This window comes from Oryctolagus cuniculus, chromosome 1, assembly GCF_964237555.1.
Source record: "Oryctolagus cuniculus chromosome 1, mOryCun1.1, whole genome shotgun sequence".
Classification (NCBI taxonomy): domain Eukaryota; kingdom Metazoa; phylum Chordata; class Mammalia; order Lagomorpha; family Leporidae; genus Oryctolagus; species Oryctolagus cuniculus.
The window spans coordinates 66,502,599-66,524,386 of record NC_091432.1 but is presented as its reverse complement, the minus strand read 5'-3'; the positions used below and the strand labels follow the sequence as shown (position 1 = coordinate 66,524,386).

General features: G+C 52.7%; 1 protein-coding gene and 2 non-coding genes across 3 annotated transcripts; all 3 read right to left on the bottom strand.

Moving 5' to 3' along the window:
- Positions 1 to 246: 246 nt before the first annotated feature.
- RPS3 (ribosomal protein S3) lies at positions 247 to 5,548 on the bottom strand. The gene is made up of 7 exons (XM_002708689.5): positions 5,420 to 5,548; positions 4,329 to 4,459; positions 3,959 to 4,052; positions 3,218 to 3,312; positions 1,344 to 1,531; positions 760 to 956; positions 247 to 323 (listed from the first exon to the last, which is right to left on the bottom strand). The coding sequence occupies exons 1-6, from the start codon at positions 5,447 to 5,449 to the stop codon at positions 763 to 765; spliced, it is 732 nt and encodes a 243-aa protein (XP_002708735.1). The 5' UTR covers positions 5,450 to 5,548; the 3' UTR covers positions 247 to 323; positions 760 to 762.
- On the bottom strand, positions 1,043 to 1,188 carry LOC127485127 (small nucleolar RNA SNORD15). Its single transcript, XR_007912309.1, has one exon. It is a non-coding gene; the product is annotated as a small nucleolar RNA SNORD15 (small nucleolar RNA).
- LOC127485129 (small nucleolar RNA SNORD15) lies at positions 4,589 to 4,735 on the bottom strand. The gene has a single exon (XR_007912310.1). It is a non-coding gene; the product is annotated as a small nucleolar RNA SNORD15 (small nucleolar RNA).
- Positions 5,549 to 21,788: the final 16,240 nt, after the last annotated feature.

Below are 21,788 nucleotides of genomic sequence, written 5' to 3'. Positions count from 1 at the left end.
GTTACTTGAAGCAGTCCTCTTCTAAACCCATCCTCCTGACCCACATGACATCCACAATGCTGCTGGCTAAGCAGCCTTCACTGTCGTGGGATTTTCCACCCCACAGGATTATCTCTGCCGAGCTCGGCTCGGGTCCTTCCATTCTGGCTCTTGCAAAAACAATGGTAAAGCTAACAGAGTAAGGCATGCCCCCACAGGCCAACGAGACCCTCACCCCTCAGGCAGAAGATGGACAGTCAGTCAGGCTTTGCGTCTTTGTACAAGATTTTATTAAAGATCTTTATAAAGTAACATCCAGACTCCATACAGCTGCCAGGGAGACCCTGTAACCAAATAAAGAACAGTAAGAGAAACTTACATCTGAGTATTAGGTTCTTTCATTTACCAAGTCGGCACACACCCCCTCCAGGGACTGCGCGAAAGTTAGTCACAAAATAAAGACCAACTGAAAACAAACAAAAGCCCCAAATGTGCTGGGCGTGGGAGGCTCAGAGCTACCACTCAGAGGGACTACAAAAGGACAGAAAACCTAATTAATACCAAGAATGCCTTCAAAACCTTGAGCAACCCAGTAGTCAAAACAGAAATTTCTGAGAGGCAAACACACAACCCAACAGAATCACGAGCTAAATGGGCCCAGCTTTCCAACCGATATTCTCCCAGATGAAGCAAATATAATCCAACCATTATTCATCCAGTAAGGGAGAAGAAAAAGGAAACAGGACCCCCTCCTGCCCTGGGTGGTCCCTGCAGACATACCTGTTACGCTGTGGGGACTGGCTGGGGCATGGCAGGCGGCTCTGGCTTCCCACCCTTCTGCTCCGAGATGGGGGTGGTGGGCAGGATCTCATCTTTGGGTTCCACAATGCTCACGTGGTCGGGCAGGGGCTTCTTGGGGCCAATCTTACCACTTGGGTCCCAGGGCAGCATGATCTTCACCTTGATGCCCAGCACACCTAGGAAACCCCAGAGTTAGAACCTAGTAGGGTTCACCAGCCCCTACCACAACAGCAAGAGTTACCCAAGAACCTCTGATCTGGTCCCTTCTCAGACAAATGCCTCTAAATCAATCAATGAACAGGACACTTCTGCCCAAGGAACCCACGCACAGCACCACAGAACGTGGTACTGGCACAGCCCGAGGGCAGGACGTGACCTTTCTGACTCGTCATCGTGTCATCACCGAAGGGTACACAACTGACCTGCCTGATCAGCTGTCAATGCCTATGCAGGAAATCAATAAATCCCAGCTACTTCCAAAATGAATTTCCTCAAACCCTGGGGCACCCATGGAATGACACCTACCCACCAACGCCCACCTACACGCATTCCCAGTGGCTCACCCTGTCTGAGCAGCACATGGCGCACAGCGGTGTCAACATAGTAGTTAACAGGGTCCCCACTGTGGATCATCAGGCCGTCCACAAACTTCATGGACTTAGCCCTCTGTCCTCGCAGCTTCCCAGACACCACAACCTCGCAGCCCTTAGCTCCGCTCTCCATGATGAACCGCAGCACACCATAGCAGGCCCTTTGGAAGAACAGGGAGACATATTTGGGTTACTACTGAAGCCGGAACCTATCAACCCACTGCACCAAGTTAAAAACCAAAGATTTAGGGCAGCGTTGTGGCGCAGTGGGTTAAAGCGCTGGCCTGAAGCACCAGCATCCCGTATGGGTGCCAGTTCTAGTCCCATCTGCTCTTCAAACAGCACTTCTCGCCTCTTTCTATCACATTTTATCCTTGGGAAATTAAAGGCAAGCTCCTATTCCGAGTGCTTTCCAACCATGACTACAAATCAGTTAACTCAGAAAACTTAACCCACAGGGGCCAGTGCTGTGGCACAGCGGGTAAAGCCTTTAACACCCACATCACATGTGGGCACCAGTCTCGGCTGCTCCACTAATGATCCAGCTCCCTGCTAATGCACCTGGGAAAGTAGCGGATGACAGCCCAAGTGCTTGGGCCCCTGTACCCACGTGGCAGACTGGGAGGAAAATCCTAGCTCCTGATTTTGGTCTGGCCCAGCCCTGAGGGGAGTGAACCAGAGGATAGAAGACCTCTCTCTCTCTGTAACTCTGCCTAATATATCTTTTAACAAACTAAAAACCTCTTGATAGCCCTCCTCCAGGCCAATTACAGCAGCAATCTCAAGTGGTGAGCCCCAGACAGATTATTCTAATATGTAACCCAGGGTGCCCAAGACGCCCACAATGATGGGATCTGGCCCTGCTAAGGCAGCTGCAGTCAATCTAGAGCAGGCTGATTTTTAAGCTGGTAATTATGTATGGCCTGTGAAATATTATCTGCTCCCCTTCTTTCCAGCTCCCTGCTAATAATGTGCCTGGGAAAGGAGCAGAAGATGGCCCAAGTGCTTGGGCCCATCACCCAACGTGGGAGACCCAGACTGAGCTCCAGGCTTCTCGCCTAGCACCAGCTGTTGAAGCCATCTGGGAAGTGAACCAAGGGAGGGAAGATCTGTCTCTCCCCGTTATTATGTCTTTCAAATGTTCAGAGAAGTTCAGTACCTTGCTTAGTTTAAGAACTTCCATTCCCCTGCCAAACAGCCCCCACCCTGACCCCAGGGCTCTGTGCTAAGTACTGACTAAATTCCAAACAGCCAGGCAAGGCCTTCCAACCACTTCACAAACTTATCTACACGGAAACCTCACCAGCAAGCCCAGCTTTGGCGGCAACCTAACTTCACGCCTCTCATACCCCGTGCCACCTGTCACCTTACTATCTACGCATAGCCCACCACATTAAGTATCTGGATTTTAAGCTCTCTCATCAGGACTGCTTTCGCGTTTATGGTGCCAATAAGAGTGAAAATCTCAACCGATCAAGTGTCTTCTATCTTGTTCTGACTTTCGGGGCACCCCACAAATTACCAGTAACAGGCTGACTTGCCCACCTCCCAGAAGACACTTAAATCTCATCCAGAGACCAAGGAGAATTGGTCCCCTCCCTGAGCACCTGTTTCTGCTCTCTTCCCAAGCACCTAGAACACCTGTCCACCTTTTCTCATTTTTCTTCTTCAGTCTTCTTAGCCTGCAGCCAGCAAAGGCATGGATTAACAGTACTGTGTTGCTGGAACCCTCAGAGGCTAGCAGAAGCTGTCACTCAACACAAGTTCATTTGTGAAACCAGCAAAGAGCACACACCACATTCTGATGCACACAGAAGGGCATGACCACCAGGCGGCACGACACTTACCTGCGTACAGCAAGCCCTCCTAGGAGTTTGTAACGCAGAGACTCTGCCTGGGCAATGGCACATAGGCCCCTCGTGGCCACCTTTTCAGCGTAAAGCTTTAAAGGAAGCAAAGCACACCCTGTTACCTTCACCCTTGTTTTCAATTCAAAGTCAGCACACTCATTTCTTTCCCCACACCATCACAGGAGGGTACCTCAAAGGGTTTGTGGAAAACGGAACTCAAAGCTAAGTTTATTTCAGTGCAATGTACGTATGACCAAGTCTTCAAAGAGCTCAGGAACAAGAATCATGAAAAAAGCCAGATTTCAAATTTTGGAGGGGCATTAAAATAAGTATCTCTTAATTCCATTCTTCCATAAACCTTTTACATTTTATCACAATAGTATCCCTCAAGTCCAAAAGCACTCCTGCCCACACCCAGGACAGACACAAGCAGACCAAGCCTCACTGCCCCACCTCTGGCTCCTCCTACAGCTACACCAGGGAGACCAATGGCACAGTGCATCCACTTTGTGTCACCTGCACATTCAGGTGGTGTGTAACATCATCATCCACCAGAAATGAGCACACAGGGCTGTAAAACCAAACCCACTGCCCACTGAGAACCTCAACCAATGCCAATCCCACCATAACACTCACTGAGCCTGAGCAGGTCTCCATGGTGAATAAGGGATTTCAGAAGCACCACTCTAAAGAGCCATTGACGTCCACTTAACCTCTGGCATGAGCCAGACCACTCACCTCTACGCTGCCCTCTGGGAAGCCAAACCTCTTCTGAACGACGGCAGTCAGTTCCCGGATTCGCCGGCCTTTCTCACCGAGCACATTCTGTGTCCTGGGCAAGAAAGAGACCACTGATGACGCGCCCAAGATCCTACATGAACTGTGAATTGTGCCTATTATGCATGGTACTAAAGCCCCACTTATCTGCCACAACACAAATACAAATTCTACATGACAGAAATTATTGTTCAATTTTTAAAATGCCGCTTTAAACAATCACATTCACTAACGCCAAATTCACTTGACCGTACCCTTAAAATTTATACAGAGTGATTTCCTTAGTGTATACAACTAGAGATCACTACCCTCCAGTCAAGTGATACTTTACCTGGTGGCTAAAATAATGATTTCTGTCCTGGTTGGTGTAACTCGGACCTCAACTCCAGAGTAGCCATCTTCAGCCAGCTCCCGGGTGAGAAACTCGTTCAGCTCAGCTTTGAAGATGCCGTCAGCAACAAACTAACCAAAAAAGCAAGTTCAGAATTAAAGGAGGGGCTGGCTCACTTCCCTCTGGACCAGTCTAGTCTATCAGACGCCAAGACATCCTTCATCAGAACTCAGTACCTGTGCCAACAGGGATGCTGCAACCCTTCTCAGACAAATGCCTCTTGGTCATCTTGGGGCTGTTGCTTCCACCAGGGCCCTTTCCAGGGTGCCACAGAACGCAGCACGGCGGAAGACCCCCGGGGAGAGCCAGCACCCCCGGTCAGACTCGTCATCACCTCTTCACCGAAGGGCCTCAGATCCTCCACTTCGCGCAGCAGGCACACTGTTCTACCTTGTCACAGGAGCAGGCGTGGGTCAGAGCGGTCTCACCTGCACCCAGCCAGGCACCCTGCCTTACCTTGTGTACCTGTGGGCTTACAGACAGCGGAGCTGCCAACCCTAGCTGCTGCGGAATTTTAACAACGATGTACACACGCAGAATGGCAAACTATGGATGCCTAAAGCTAGCGATTTTGACACGACATGACTTCGAAGTTAAACCCGAGGGAGCTTCCTGCCCCAACGGGACAAGTGAGACCTGTACTGTCGGAAGGCGGCACCCAGGCACCCGTACGGCGGGCAAGACGACGCTGCTCTCTGCCCTTCCCAAAGCCATGGGTCAAGAAGCGAGAGAAACGGCTCACGCCCCTCAAACTACTACACAGTCACTAGATTTGTTGACCAAGACAGGCTCCCCGGAACAGGTGGGGCGCCCCAGGCTCACCGCTGCACTCTTTCCAGCCGGCCACCCAGCGGCCGCCCGCCTCGGGCCTCGCATTCAATCCGCCGCCATCCGCGGCCCGCGGCCACACCACGCACTCTATGCCACTGCCCAAGGACGGGAATGGAGCTCGGCGTCTCGCGGAGGCGACCCGAGAAGTCCCCGACCCGCGCAGCACCGCAGTTCCCTAGATCCCAGCTCCAGATGCTCACCTTCCTCTTCTTAGAAATCTGCACCGCCATCTTGCCGCCGCGCGCAGCCGAAAGGAAAGGAAGTGGCTCGCGGACGGAAATGGGTATAAACGGCTCGGCGCGACGTCGAAAAGCGGCGCGACGTCGACGCCTGCGGGCGCTCATGGGAAATGTAGTTTTAATGCAAAAAGGCCGCAAAGGAGCGAGAAGAGCGAAGGAGTTACCTGTAGTAAGAAACAGGAACTGCAAGGGGACTTAGAGTCCCTTTCTCTAGTTTTGAAAAGGACGGAGAGGCTCAGAGTTTCAGCAAGAGTTTAGGCAGCGTGGAACCCTGGTTCCCACACTTTCAGGTCGATACTAACGAGTATCTACGAGAGCTCCCATTCTCCCCAGTCTCTGTCCATTTCCTCCCTTCCCAATGATAATACCTACTACGTGTTAACGTCCTAGGAACTATTCTGTGCTCTTTATGCACCACTTGCATAAAAGCTGTTACAACCTATAGCAGACTCAGGGTTCTGGCTCACGTGCGCACAATTCTACATTTAACTTCGGCACTAAAATAACTCTGATGCAAATGACTGGTCCTTTCATCATGAGATTATAATAAAGTGGAGTTCCGTGGGAGCTAAGCAGAGGGCCAGGGAAGGGAAAAGAAGTGGATGGGGGCAGGCATTTTAGCCTAGACCCTAAGTCGTACACATCCCACATGGGAGTGGCTCGATTTGATACCTGGCTCCAGGTTCCTGCTGATGAAGACTCTGGGAGGCAGCAGCCATGGTTCCAATGACTGGTTCCGTCCACCCACCTGGGAGAGCCGGATTGAGTCCCCAGCTCCTGGCTTTGGCAGGCCCAGGCATTTGGAGAATGAACTGGTGGATAGGAGCCCTCTCAGTGTCTGTCTGTCTGTCTCTCTCTCTCTCTCTGAGAGACAAACACACTCATAAAGAAAAAGAGGATGAACCAAAGACACAGCTGGGACCCCGACATGTCTTAATGATGGATTGAGGTTGAGGGGGGAAATTGAGGTGGTGCCTGGTTTCTGGCTTCCACGGTGGCCGCCTCGTGACAGCCCTCACTGAGACAAGGAGCTGGAGAGCAGGGTTCTTCCTCATCGGCTCCATGGTCTGCTGAACGCGGCCCTGGTCAGTCCCCCCGCCTGACTTCTCTAGGGACATGGGCAAGCAGCAGGGCACCCGCCCGTGAGTGCAGGGTCAGAGGAAAGTCCCCGGGGCCCACTGCAGTCAGGCTCCTGTCCTTCTAGATGACCTGCTTTGCGCCCTCATCCCCGTGGGCCTCTCCTCCTCCCAGTGTCCACTCTGATCTGCGTCAGAGCTTGAACCCCACTCGCAGGAGTCCCCCCGCCCCGCCTCACCCCTTGACCATACAAATGATACTGGCAAGAGCTGCTCCCTCCCACTCCTCCCTGTGTCCCGCATGTTCCTGGCCATCCTTCCCCACCTCCTTCCCCGCGTAGGAAGGGGCTGGCATTGTGGCATAGCGGGTAAAGCCGCCACACGGGTGCCAGTTGGTGTTCTGGCTGCTGCACTTCCAATCCAGCTCCCTGCTGATTGCCGGGAAGAAGCAGCAGAAGACGGCCTGGGTGTTTGAGCCCCTGCACCCACCTGGGAGATCTGGATAAAGCTCCTTGGCTTCAGCCTGGCCCAGCCTGGGCCATTGTGGCCATCTGGGGAGTAAACCAGTGGATGGAAACTCCTCTCTCTCTCTCTCTCTCTCTCTCTCTCTCTCTCTCTTTTTCTCCCTTCCTCCCCCACCCCCTGTAATTCTGAGTTTCAAAATAAATAAATCTTTAAAAAAAAAAAAATTGAAGAGCCCCTGTTTCTGCCCAAGGTCAGCCTCCCCTTGGTGTTCTGTCTGGCTCAAGTGTAGTCCTGTGTCTGTCTCACCGGGTTGGGATGATCTATTTATGTGTTTCTCTTGACGGGCCCAGACTCTGTAATAAGACCTTGAACCAAGGCTGGTTTGTTCATTATACCCAGAGCCTAGGACCCACCTGGGCCCAGGCTCCCAGCTTCAGTGGACGTCTGATGGCCTACACACACTCTGCGTTTCAGTTAGGCTTCTGGTGGCATATTTCACACAAACTTGCTTGCAATTTTAAATTAATAAATAATTTTATTTGAGAGACAGAAATCTCCTGTGCACTGGTTCACTCTCTGAATGCCTTCAACAGCCAGGGCTGGGCCAGACTGAACCTAGGAGCTGGAATGCCAGCCGGGTCTCCCATGTGCTCGAACCATGGTCTGCTGCCACACAGAGCGCACATTAGCAGGGAGCTGGACTTGGAAGGAGATTCGGGGCTTGCCACAGAGGGGATGCAGGCACTCCAATGTGGGATGCAACTTGGGAAGTCCATGCCGTGTCTTCCCCGGGATCTTCCCAAAACCTAATCCTAGAGACTCAGCGCTAAGGCTCAGAGCATGGCTAGTTCTACGAGGTAAATATCACCTCCTGAGGCTCTGCAGTGTCTCACCTGCTGCCCTGGAGCCTGCCTGGGCATTGTGCCCTGGCCCAGCAGAAAATCCATGGAGGACGCCTTCCTCTTTGTCATAATGCCCTTTGTCTTATCTAAAACTATCATGAAGGGGAAGCCATCTGCTCGCCCGGCTAACACCGGAAGATAATCGTCACTACCCGAGTTCTGATGGAAGAGCAGGGGCTGTGGGAGAGCCTTGATATCTCCCTGCTCTCCAAAATGTGAACCAGGGTCCGTCAGTCCAGTGTACGGGGTCCCAGAAGTGTGAAGACTTGCTGCCTGAGGACACACACAGCTTCGTGGCCACACTCAGGCCACATCTGGGCCCCCTGAGCACCACAAAGGTCCTTTCCCAAAGTGCTTTAAAAAAAATCAAAAGTCGGGCTGGCACTGTGGCACAGTGGGTTAAAGCCCTGGCCTGAAGCACTGGCATCCCATGTGTGCGCCGGTTCAAGACCCAGCTACTCCACTTCTGATCCAGCTCTCTGCTACGGTCTGGGAAAGCAGTAGAAGATGGCCCAAGTCCTTGGGCCCCTGCGCCCATGTAGGAGAGCAGGAAGTTTCTGGCTCCTGGCTTCGGATCCGTGCAGCTCCAGCCATTGCAGCCAATTGGGGAATGAACCAGTGATGGAAGACCTCTCTCTCTCTCCCTGCCTCTCCTCCCTCTGTGTAACTCCGACTTGCAAATAAATAAATAAATCTTTAAAAAAAATCACAGATCAGGAGCCAGCATCATGGCCCAGTGGGTTAATCGCCACTTGTGATGTCAGCATCCCATGTCGGAGTGCCTGCTCAAGCTCTCGCTGCTCCACTTCCACTCCAGCTCCCTAGTAATGCACCTAGGAAAGCAGTGGACGATGGCCCAAGTCCTTGGGATCCTGTCACCCATGTGGGAGACCCAGAAGAAGCTCCTGGCTCCTGGCTTTGGCCTGGCTAGACCTGGCTGTTGCAGCCATTTGGGGAGTGAACCAGTGGATGGAGGTAGATGTGTGTGTGTGTGTGTGTATGTGTGAGAGAGAGAGAGAGAGAGAGAGAGACAGAGAGACAAAGAGAGAGAGACAGAGACGGAGAGGGAGTGGGAGAGGGAGGGAGAGACAGACAGAGACAGAGAGGGAGACAGAGAGGGAGACAGAGAGAGAGAGGCTCTATAAAATAAATCTTTCCCAAAATATATAAAATATCTAAAATCAATCTTTCACAAAAATCAAAGTGAGATAAACCCTGGTTGAATGGATTCCATCCACAGTTTCTGAGAACAATTTAGCCATTTCCAAACCAGTGAAGTAGAAGGAATTTCAACTCCTTGAATGCAGCTGGAGGAGCTTAGCACAAAGCATGGAGATTTTCAGCTGGGCAGCGGATGGGCCGGGTCAGGCATGGCTGCCCCGCTGCTGCAGGCTCAGGGCAGACCAGGGCAGAGCCGTGTCCTCTGCTCTCCCAGGCCACAGCCCCGCTTCCCCCCGTGCTCCTCCTGGGGTGAGCATCGGCTGAGCTGAGAGGGCAAAGACAGGGATTTTTTCTGCAAGACCCCAAAACAACCTAATAATTTTATCTCATGTCTGGCCAAAGAACAAGGGCTGTGCCAAGCCCGAGGGAGGGCCAGGCTGGCAGGGAGGGATGTTATCACCCGGTGAGCCATGCTGCATCCTCACATTCTCGTTGATCTGATGAAAACTGACCTGCCACTCACTCCGGGCCTTGACTCAGTCTCCACGAGTGGAAGAATACTGGAGAGTAAATTTGGACAGCATTTTTATTGCTTTTTTATCCTTGCTGGATGGCTCACTTTTGAGTCGTCCTAAATGCAACAGGAAGAAGACCCAGTATATGGAAGGCACTGAGAAAGCCAATCGCCCACACCGCGTGGGTGGAGTCTAAGTTCGGAGCTCTTTTTTTTTTTTTAAGGTTTATTTATTTGTTTGAAAGGCAGAGTTGCAGAAAAAAGCAGAGACATACACACACAAGAAAGACCTTCCATCCACTAATTCACTCCCCAGATGGCTGCATAGGCCAGGAGCTTCCTCCAGGTCTCCCACATAGGTGCAGGGGCCCAAGGACTTGGGCCATCCTCTGCTGCTTTCCCAGGTGCATTAGCAGGGTGCTGGATTGGAAGCAGAGCAGCCGGGACTTGAACCAGGGCCCATATGGGATGGGATGTCACAGGCGGCAGTTTAACCTGCTGCGCTGCCCCCAGGTGGCTTTTTCTTAGCCAGCTCGACAGAGCCCCTAAAATGCAGAGTCCCCAGGACCCAGCAAATGCATGCATTTCCCACCACTCCAGAAAGCCATTTAAGTAAAGTTGAATGAAGACCATCTATGCATGTAAATGCACAGAAAGATCCAGACCCAGCTGGGAGGTGTCTTAGGCCAAGCCTGGGATTAGAGCAGTATTTGCAAGAGGGGATCAAGGAGCAACGGACTGTGCTGCTCAGTTTCCCATCATGAAAATACACAGAGACAGAAAAGGCCACATGGGGGCCGGCGCTGTGGCGCAGTGGGTTAAAGCCCTGGCCTGAAGCACCAGCATCCCATGTGTGCGCCGGTTCAAGACCCAGCTACTCCACTTCTGATCCAGCTCTCTGCTATGGCATGGGAAAGCAGTAGAAGATGGCCCAAGTCCTTGGGCCCCTGCACCCACGCGGGAGATCCAGAAGAAGCTCCTGGCTCCTGGCTCCTGGCTTCGGATCAGCGCAGCTCTGGCCATTGCAGCCAATTGGGGAGTGCACCAGCGGATGGAAGACCTTTCTCTCTCTCTGCCTCTCCTTCTCTCTCTGTGTAACTCTGACTTTTAAATTAATAAACAAATATTTAACAACAACAAAAATACTAGTCTTCTTTCCCTGTTTGCCTGGGGCGCTGGGAAACTCAGAGCTGAGTTCCTGGGACCCACCCTGGCCCAGAGCATCAGCCTGAGAAGGCTGGTGGAGGCAGGCCCAGGGAAGGCAGGTTTGTTTCCAGAGCCCTGGAGTGAGACCACCACAGTGGTTGGTGTGAGAGCAGGGCCGCGAGGCCACCATAGCCCCCCTTGTCCACACACACGCTCCTTTTCATCCACAAACTGAGGCCCAAGAGAGGTGAACCCAGCTTCTCCTGAACAAGCCGGCTGTGTGGACACTTCATCTGCAGAGTGGGCTGAGATATGGCCTTTGCCGCCATGCAAAACATCTTTCTTGTTGAATGAAACCTTAGGAAACCATTTTTTTTAAGTGCTTATTTGAGAGTAGAGAAACAGAAAGAACTGCTATCCGCTGATTTGCTTTCCAAGTGCCTACAACCACCAGGGCTGGGCCCGAGCAGGGAACTCAGTCCAGGTCCCCCATGGGTGGCCGGAACTCAGTCCCTCCAGCCAGCCCTGCTTGCCCCCATGGTCTGCGTTAGCAGGAAGCTGGGACTGGGTATCAACCCAGGCACTCCCATCTGGGACACAGGCCCCTCAACACTAGGCCAAATGCCCGGCCCTAGGATTCTCATCCAACAAGACGTTACCAAGCCCCTGCTCCACATAGCACGGTGTTCAAGGTCACAGAGCTGGGCTCACATCCCTGGTCTAGGTTTCAGTAGTTATGCGACCTCAGGGCAGTTATCTGTGCCTCAGTTTCCCCATCTGTAAAATGGGATGGAAATAGTAGTAATCCATCCTAACGGGTACTTGTGAGATTAACTGAGGCCAAGTGCTTAGCACTCAGTAATGTTCCTGGGCTGAGCCCCTTGGGAGCAAAGGAAGGGGCCCCCATCCCAAATTATAAAAAGCTTTCTGATTCAAACGATGAAATAAATTCACAAATACTGAAAATGATAAAGAAGGAATAAAGTGAACGCAGACTCAGTTCTTTGCCGAGACAGCCTCCTGCTTGTCCTCTCTTCCCTATTTCATTAAACTTTGCTATTCGCTCTCGTCTGTATCTTCTCTTGCGCGAAGACAAGTTTCCATAAGCGGGAACCCCACGACACACGCGGGCCGCGGTAGCGAGGAGCGAGGGGAGGTGTTTGGGGCCGGGAGGCGTGGCTCCGCACACACACCGCCTGCAGCGGGAAGCTGTGGGAATAAGCGGGCCCCAGGGATCCCAACCGCTCAAGCTGCCCCCAGGGGCTGGCGCGAGGGCCTGCCCTGGACCCGGGAGGGCCAGCACGGGGAGGGAAGACAGAGACAGGGCTTGGGCAGGTGCACGTGCAAGGCACCCACGCCGCGGTCCCCGAGCCGGCTCTCCTGGAGCGTGCGTGCTGCGCCCCCCGGTGGCAATGCAGGACAACTACAGAACCTGTATTGACGTTTTCCCCGCACCTTGCAGTCCTCATTGTTACGCGGGCCGCCGGCCGGCCGGATGCCCACCTTTGGCAATCAGAATCCACACGTAAGGAACAGCGTTTGCTCCGTGACTCCGCTGAGTGAGTGGACTGGGGCGAGAGGGTGCCAAGCCAGGGCTGCGAACCGCCCAGCTAGCTCCCTGCTCAGAGCAAGGCCGTAGCAACCGGGGCTGCTGCGTTCCTGGAGTAGGACAGGGGTGCGGGCAGCAGAGGGCGCTATTGCAGCCGAGAACCATGCTGGCGTCCTGCGGGGTCTGGTTCCCCAGGCTGGGAGACCTGGGGCCCGCTGCCCTGTGCTAGGCTTCCCTGGGAGCCGCTGGCTATGTCTGCTCAGTGGGCCACGGACCTCCACGCGGCCACCCTGCCAGGATTTGAAGGATGCGGTTGCTTCTCTTTTAAAAAAGAGATTTGTATTTATTTGAGAGGTAGAGTGACAGAGAAACTGATCTTCCATCTGCTAGTTCACTACCCACGTGGGTGCAGGGACCCAAGCATTCCAGCCATCCTCTGCTAGCACGTTAGCAGGATGCTGGATTAGAAGTGGAGCAGCTGGGACTCGAACTGGCACTCTGGTGTGAGATTTTGGTGTCACAAGCCAGACTTACCTTGCTGCACCACCATGCCAGCCTGGAATGTGCTGTTCTTTTGTGCCTTTTAAGTTATATAGAACTCTAACCTAGGCAGAACTTCTTACCCTAGGTTCAAATGAACTTACAAAGACCATAATTTCCAGCATTATCGTAATGTCAACACTTTATATAAATGCCACAGTGATTTGATACCTCCAATTAACCACTTGAGCACACACAGATAAGTCTTTCTTCATCGGTTCCGCTTTTTGCATTGTCTCATTTTCTCCTTGAGCTTATATTTCCAGCTCCCACAACCCTGGGAACGTCTCCATGCAGCCTGGAAAATCTGGCGTTCCCAGTGGAGTTGAGCCGTGACCTCTGCCACATCCACTCCCCTCGCCCTGGTTGGCTGAGCTGACCCCGCTCTGGCTTCACTGGGGACTTTTCCAGGCAGATCCTGACCCGACCAGCTGGGTATTTTCCAAGTCCTGTGACCCATTAAAATCTAGTTTCTTTCCATTCCCTTTGTTGGCTCTGCACCAGGGTCCTGGGATGCAAATAACACCCTCAAAACACTGCCGCTCGCCTACACAACGACTTCACACATTCAGAGCTCCATTGAGAAAGGCTGTACAGTGTAGCCGGCACTGGGCTACCTGATTCATGTAACACTGGCCCCTTCATGCCGCCTCTCCCAGGCTGGGAGCTGCTGCTCAGGGTAGAAATGAAAAGTCGGAGACGGGGTGCAAAAGCCAAAGCGAGCTTATTTGCAATAAGCGACAAAAGCTCCCCGCATGGCAGAGGGGCCCAGAGCTGGGAGTCCTCACCCCAGCCCCCGGCTGTTTCTGTGATTTCCTTTTGCCAGGTGGCTGGGCCTCCCTGTCAGCCATATTGTGGCCTGGCAATGCCTGGCTATTCTATGCTAGCTCCGCTGAGCCTGCCAGTCCCCCTTGAAGATACAGAATGTGGCCTGCAAGCCCGTGGGCTTGGGCAGGCAGCACAAACGTCCCCTTTTCCTTCTGTGTTCCTGGTTTCAGCCGCCTGTGGCCCAGGGCAGGGATGACACCACTCATGCACCTAACAGGACAGCTGCGTCGGGGGGGGGGGGGCAGGGGTGATGGGATCAGCTGAGACTGCAATCTATTTTTTGTTTAAGATGTATTGATTTATTCTAAAGGCAGAGTTAGAGACACAGAGAGAGAGGTCTTCCATCTTCTGGTTCACTCCCCAAATGGCCACCATGACCTGCGCTGGGCCAGACCCTTCTTGCAGGTCTCCCACGTGGGTGCAGGGGTCCAAGCACTTGGGCCATCCTCTGCTGCTTTCCCAGGCACATTAGCAGGGAGCTGGATTGGAAGTGGAGCAGCCAGGACTCGAACCAGCACCCCCTGTGGAATACCAGCATTGCAGATGCCGGCTTTACCGGCTACGTTACAGCACTGGCCCCCAGCTGCATCCTACTAACAGTGACTAACCCCAGCGCATAAAACCTTGGATTTTATACAAGCACAATGTAAGTTTGCTGTCATTTTATATCCTTACATTGCATTTTTTGTAACTTAAGTAACCAGCACCTCACCAAGTTGAGTGTTTCATTCGTGGCGAGTTCCAGGGATCTGACCAGAAACCACAAAGTCAGAAGACTTGGTTAATATTTCTAAATCTAAAGCATTTTCAGAGGTTCAAAGCATTTGGTCAAAATAAAAATAGGCGGATGATGTACACATCACCTGAGCACTTTAACTGAAGCCGTGAGCCAGGTCTAGGTAAGCAATCGACAAAAATAGGCTGATAATTCTTTTAAAGGTTTACTTTTTACTTATTTGAAAGGTAGAGTTACAGAGAGAGAGAGACAGAGATCTTCCATCCACTGGTTCACTCCTCAAATGGCTGCAACACCTGGGGCTGGGCCAGGAAAAAGCCAGGAGCCAGGAGCTCCTCCCAGGTCTTTCGTGTGGATGCAGGGGCCACCCATCCACTGCTTTCTCAGGTCCATCAGCAGGGAGCTGGATCAGAAATGGAGCAGCCGGGACTCAAACTGGCGCCCATATCCCATGTGGGCAGGCAGAGGCTCCACCTGCTAAGCCACAGCGCTGGCCCAAGGCAGGTAATGTTAATTCCTTTAAGACCCAGTTCTCCCGGATAATGAAGACTCAATGCAAAACCTTCCCTGGGACGCATAAAATCCTCATTATTTGGGTGAGTTGGCACAGCACAGAAAAGCCGTGATGAAAAGGATTAGCACGTGACAGCAGCACCTTGAAGTCTAGAAGACAAAACATGTAAGTGCTGAGCGAGCCACGTTTCGTTAAAAGACACGGCTACCTGAGTGGGATTGCAAACATTTCCAGAGAAGTACAACTGAAGGCCAAAACCCTTCAAACAGATGCTCGCGGTAACTCAGCAGTTTGTGGCATTCTAGAAAGCCCTGCGAGGGTCAGACTTTGATCGCCACAGCCCCAGGACCCTCCGTGGAGGGCGGTGGTGACAGGAGAGCTCCGAGGTTAACAGGTTTCAGGAGGCACATACCGGCGCCAACTGTAGAGCACCAGGATCTTATACCAGTGGGCCGAGAAACTCCCGTATGCAGCAAGCAGGAGCACGGGAAGCCTTTGGGTGAGAAGGGCCAGGAAGCCGGCGCTCTTACCGGTCTGGAAAAACTTAGGAGGGGTTCGGCATGCACACCCTGCAGGGCTCTGCGGTGGTCACCAACAGCAGTGGACAATGACCCATGTTGTCGGAGAAACAAGGCCCGGGGCCCACCTTGTGAGACTAGGGGAGGGGCAGGGAACAGACCCTGCACGGCCCAGGCCAGCCAGGGAGGGCCGCGAGGGCCCAGGCCGAGAGTATGGCCGGGGAGGTCGTGGCTGGCAGAAGCAGAGCAGGCTGTGGCCAAGGCAGCTGGGCTACAGGAGAGCAGGTGAGCGTCTGCCTCCACGAAGCATTGGTGAAGGGACTTTGGCTGCCATGAGACAAGGCCAGATGCAGCAGTCCTCAGAACTTGTCCCTGGGCCCCGCCCGTGCCCCACCTTGGGCGCCGCATATGGTACCGGGGCCAGTGGCTCGGGGTTCAGCCGTGAGCCAGAGAGGGGCGGTGGTGAGCACAGTACCAAAGCTTAGTGAAGAAGGTGCACCTGGCAGGCTGGGTGGCGGTGGGCGGCTCAGCAGAGTCAGAGAGCCCAGTCCCCATTCAGACCGGAGGTTTCAGGTGTCTGGGTATGGGCCCTCCCTTTGTCCTCTGGCCTACCTCCTGCCGCTGGGAGGGCCTCCTGGGGATAGCAGATGAGACTCCCTAGGCCGCCCCCAGGGACAGAGCTGGGCCCCAGCGGAGCAGGCCTTTGAGCTTTGCATATGTACATGCCAGTTTGCTTCTAAGGCTTGCAACCTTACTCCATTAACACAGAAATCCCCAGTACCTTAACAGAGCTCACCAGACAGCTTAACCTGCTACTAAACCATTCATTTTGCCACCTGCATTCCAAGACCAAACATCTCCCTAAACCAATTTGCAAATAAACATCCGGGAATTACAGGGTTCAGCAGAACGGCTGGAGAGGTTAAGATACCTAATACATCGGAACCACAGAGACCTGCTGAGAAGGTGGAGTGTCAGGATAGCAAATACAGGGGCGGGCGCTGTGGCTTAGGAAGAAGCTCCTGGCTCCTGGCTCCTGGCTTCGGATCCGCTCAGCCCTGGTCATTGCGGCCATTTAGGGAGTGAACTAGCAGATGGAAGACCTCTCTCTCTCTCTGCCTCTCCCTCTCTGTCTGTAACTCTACCTCTCAAATAAATAAATAAAATTAGTGGTTAGGGGCCGTTAGGACACCCGGCTCCCTAGACAGAAACAGGCGTGTCGCTGGATGGAGGGAGGAAGGCGAAAAGAGGCGCCGCTGGGGGGCGACAGAGCCCGCAGCAGGAGCGACCCCGGCCCGCCAAGGCGTGCGCGCGGAGCTGGGGATCGGAGGCGGTGGCCTGGACGGAGGGGTGGGGGTGGGGGGGGTGTCAGCGTTGCCCAATGGACATGTAACGTGAGCCCGGTGTGTAATTGCAAGTTTCCTATTAAGTTTCCACTTAATAAAGCAAATAAAAAGAGAGTCGTCTCCAGACATGAAAGCCGAGGAAGTGGACTTGCTAACTCCCTGATCTGATCCATTTGTGCTGTGCGTGTTGAAACACTGCCCAGGACACCATAAAAGCCGAGCAGTGGATGGAAGATACCTCTCCCTCGGTCACTCTACCTTTCAAAGAAATACATAAAATTTTTTTTAAAATAAGGAAAAAAGAGCAAGCGATGTGAATTTTACTGAATTTAAGCCCATAAATCCAAAATGCTATCAGTTCTACAATAACTGATATCAACGTTCTTCAGCCAGCACGTGTTCTGTCTCTGATACCTCTTTTCTTCTCAGCTCGGACGGCTGTGGCTGTCCCCAGCCAGCTCTGCCCAGGCAGCACCTGCTGCAGGTCAAGAGTCTCACTAGGACAAGGACTTCTGGCCCCACCTGCCCCTCCACCAACAGCACCGGCCACCCCGCACCTGCCCCACCCATCTGAGGGCTGCTCTCTGAAGTGCATCTCGACCCGTGGGGACCCAGATTAGGAGACAGGTTTCCCATTCTTCTTCCCTCTGGTCTGAGGCCAAAGCTACCAGGATTCAGGACGTTCGAGACTCCATGACTTAAATTAAATCAAAACCCCTCAATGCTTGGATTCTTGATCTGGTGTCCTACCCAAAGAGAGGTTGACAGCAGGGTCTGGACCCGCGACGCCTGGCGTGGACCCCGGTTGCGAGACCTTGGGGAGACGGCTGAAAGCCTCAGTTTCCTCGTCTGTAAAGTAGGGACAAGAATAATACTTGTCCAACAGGTTGTTGTGAGAATTGAGATATGAGAACATTTTATGCAAAATGAGAGTTAAAAGATATTTGTTTTGTTGCACAAACTATTTTATAATCCATGTGTACAAATGACCATCAAAAACTTTAGGAAAAAATGCATATTATGGGACTAGCATTGTGGTGTAGCAGGTTAAGCCGCCATCTACAATGCCCCATATGGGTGCTGGTTCAAGTCCCAGCTGCTCCACTTTCAATCCAGCTCCCTGCTAATGCACCTGGGAAAGCAGCAGAAGATGGCCCAAGTCCCTGGGTCCCTGCCACTCATGAGGGAGACCTGGATGAAGCTCCTGGCTCCTGGCTTCAGCCTGACCCAGCCCTGGCTGATGTGGCCATTTGAGGAGTGAACCAGCAGATGGAAGATTCTGTGTGTGTGTGTGTATGTGTTTTCTTTTCTCTCTGTAACTCTGACTTTCAAATAAATAAATAAATAAATAAATCCTTTAAAAATGCCTATTATGGGGGCTGGCACTGTGGTGTAGCAAGTAAAGCTACCTGCTCCCTACAGTACGGCATCCTATATGGGCACTGGTATAAATCCCGGCAGCTTCACTTCCACTCCAGCTCTCTGCTGTGACCTGGGAAAGCAATGGAAGATGGCCCAAGTCCTTGGGCCCCTGCACCTGCATGGGAGACCTGGAAGAAGCTCCTGATTCCTGGCTTTGGATGGGCGCAGCTCCAGCCGTTGTTGCCAACTGGGGAGTGAACCAGTGGATGGAAGAACTCTCTCTCTCTTTCTCTCTCTCTCTCTCTCTCTCTCTCTCTCCTTCTCTCGGTTGTAATTCTACCTCTCAAATAAATAAAAAATTTAAAAAAAAATTTTTTTAAATGAATTGTAGATGTTAGAGGATAGCCGATGGCGACAGGAGCTGATGTCACAACACGCAGCCCAGGCGATTCATGAATGCTGTCAAACAAGGGCACCTCAACAGCGTTGCAATGCAGCTATGAAAGTGCAGATTTTTGGATGTCGGTGCTTATTTAGCAGGGACCCAAGCACTTGGCCCATTTTCCACTGCCCTCCCAGGCCATAGCAGAGAGCTGGATCAGAAAAGGAGCAGCCAGGACTCGAACCAGCGCCCATATAGGATGCTGGCACGGCAGGTGGAGGTCCAGCCTATTATGTCCCCGTGCCACCCTTGCCATCTACAACTTTTTAACATTAAGAGAAAGCTGCTCAGCTGGAAGAACCCTTTTAAAAACAACTTGGTTCTCTGCTAGTAAAAGGCTCCTGGCAAAGTGTCGGGGTTTTTCTCGGGGATGCCTTAAAGCACCTCTGAGATGGGCTTCGGTGTTGTGCAGCCAGGTTGGGCAGCTGGGAAGGGACCAGGGTCAGCCTGAAACCCCGAGGGTCTGGCTCTGGGCTCTGAGTCCCCCCTGGGCCACTCCCTTGCCCAGCCTGCCAGGTCAGTCACTGCCCATCTGAGACCTCGCTCTCCTACACTGCCCTCCGCCCCCATCTGCACACGCAGGACCCCCCCACCCCCACTCTGTGCTCACCTCTTGCCCTGTCCCAGCTGGCGCGTGGGCCTCTGTGCTCGTGGTGATGTCATCACTGGCCTCTGAGTACCCTCTCCTGCTGACCAGCAAAATCTCTTCCTTGAGCACTCAGGCCTCCCGGGAAAGGCTCCCGCCTGTCTGCACCCCACCCTGCCCTGCCTTGTGTCCCTGGCCGGGCCACGTGACATGATGGGCTGTGCTGGAATCCAGTTCCTCATACCAGGTGTCGGCTCCCTGCCTGGTGACAAGGCGCAGGCCCAGGCCCAAGTCCGGGAGCCTGGTAAACCGGGACTTCATTCTGGTACTGTCGCCTGCTTCGTGAGTGCCTTCAACAAAAGGCTTAATTCACCATGCGTCCTCCAAGACTGTGTGAGTGCGGCTGGCAGTGTGTGTCGAGTTCCTGCCACACACTCCAAGTTCATCCGTGGTGGCTTCTTATTACCCAGCACAATGACTGCCTTGTATTTTTCTCTGAATTTTAAAAAAATACATAATTTCCTTGTGATCATAAAATAAGATAATCAGTAAATTGCCGGGAAAGGCAATTGGATAATAACCTTGCCCGCTTTCAACACACTTACCCTTTGAGCCAGAAATTCCACTTCTGGGAACTCATGTTACAAATACATTCCCGTGGGGCCAGTGCTGCGGTGTAGCGGGTAAAGCCGCCTTCTGCAGCACCGGCATCCCTACGGTGCTGATTGGTGTCTAACTGCTCCACTTCTGATGTAGCTCCCTGTTAATGCACCTGGGAGAGCAGCAGAGGATGGGCCCAGGTGCTTGGGTCCCTGCACCCACGTGGGAGATCCTAATGGAGTTCTTGGTTCCTGGCTTTGGTCTGGCTCAGCCCTGGCCATTACAGTCATTTAGGGAGTGAACCAGCAGGTGGAAGACTTATCTCTCTCTGTCTCTGCCTCTCCCTCTCAGTAAATCTGCCTTTCAAATAAGTAAATAAATATTTAAAAAAATTCCCATGCATAGAAATTGCATATGCACAAGAATGTCATTGTAGCAAAATATTGAAAGCCTCCAAAATGTCCAAGACTAGGAACTGCTGAAATGAATTGCAATGTCTGCAGCTGAGACGCTATGAACCAGGAAGACAGGAGGGGTGGGCCACCGTCCAGGGTCTTCTTCTTATTATTTTAGACTTATTTATTTACTTGAAAGGCAGTTAGAGAGAGAGAGAGAGAGAGAGAGAGAGAGAGAGAGAGAGATCTTCTATCTGCTGGTTTAATTCCCTAATGGCCACAACAGCTGGGAATCCCATCCAGGTCTCCCATGCGGGTGCAGGGGCCCAAGCACTTGGGTCATCCTCTGTGCCTTCCCAGTTTCACTCGCCAGGAGCTGGATCAGATCAGGACTCAGATCAGGGCTTACATGGGATGCTGGCATCATAGGCGGCAGGTTATCCCACTGTGCCACAATGCTGGCCCCTCTTTTTCTTTTTTTTTCTTTTAATATCAGGAAAATGTACTCATGCATGGCTTGCACAGTTAAAAGTTTAAAATTTTAAAAGTATTTTGCAAACATGGTTCTTGGGCAACATAGGGGAAAAGAAACGGAAGTGAGGGAGGCACACTTGTTTCTCTTGCCTGAGGCCACCCCCTTGCCACGTGAGCAACTTTCCCTCCCCTGGTTATTTTTATGCACATTATACTACTGGGCACGGTTGAGAAAGTGCATGCAACTTTGGATTCCAGTTTTCCCATTAACATTATGACCTGGCATTGGTTGGCAGCTGGACATCTGCCAGTCGCTGCATCTCTGAACAACTACAAGAGGTAGGCAGGCACACAGGGACCGAGGGGAGGCAGGGGAGAGCTCTGTGCGCTCTGAGCACCCATGGGCAGCTTCCGCAACCTTAGCGCTCTGGACACTGTGGTCTGGATACTTCCTGACCGTTGGGGGCTGCCCCTATGCGCTGTAGGAGGTGGAGCCTTGTCCTTGCTTTCCACCCAGGGAAGCCAGCAGCAACCCCAACCCAGCGGTGACAGCCAAAAATGTCACTGGGCTTTGCCAAACTACCCAGGGGGAAGGTTGCCAGATTGAGCTATAAACATACAAGCCGCCCAGCTAAGTGTGAACTTGGATTTCAGATAAACAACACATTTTTTTTAAAAGCTTTGTTTATTCATTTGAAAGGCCCAGTTACAGAGAGAGGGAGAGACAGAGACATCCATCTGCTGCTTCACTCCCCAAATGGCTGCAACAGCCAGGGCCAGACCAGGCTGAAGCCAGGAGCCAGGAACTCCATCCAGGTCTCCCACATGGGTGGCAGGAGCCCCAGATCTTGGGCCAGCTTCTGCTGCCTTCCCAGGTGCAATCCAGGGAGCTGGATCAGAAGCAGAGCAGCTGAGACTTGGATCAGGGCTCATATAAGATGCTGGATCTGGGCCGGCGCCACGGCTCACTAGGCTAATCCTCCACCTTGCAGCGCCAGCACACCGGGTTCTAGTCCCGGTTGGGGCGCCGGATTCTGTCCCGGTTGTCCCTCTTCCAGGCCAGCTCTCTGCTGTGGCCAGGGAGTGCAGTGGAGGATGGCCCAGGTGCTTGGGCCCTGCACCCCATGGGAGACCAGGAAAAGCACCTGACTCCTGGCTCCTGCCATCGGATCAGCG

Coding starts and splice junctions, on each gene's coding strand:
- RPS3 (XM_002708689.5), bottom strand. CDS start 5,449: ATGGCGGTGCAGATTTCTAAGAAGAGGAAG. Junction 4,053..4,328: donor ATCATTATTTTAGCCACCAG/GTAAAGTATCAC, acceptor TTTCTTGCCCAG/GACACAGAATGTGCTCGGTG. Junction 1,532..3,217: donor GGAGGGCTTGCTGTACGCAG/GTAAGTGTCGTG, acceptor GTTCTTCCAAAG/GGCCTGCTATGGTGTGCTGC.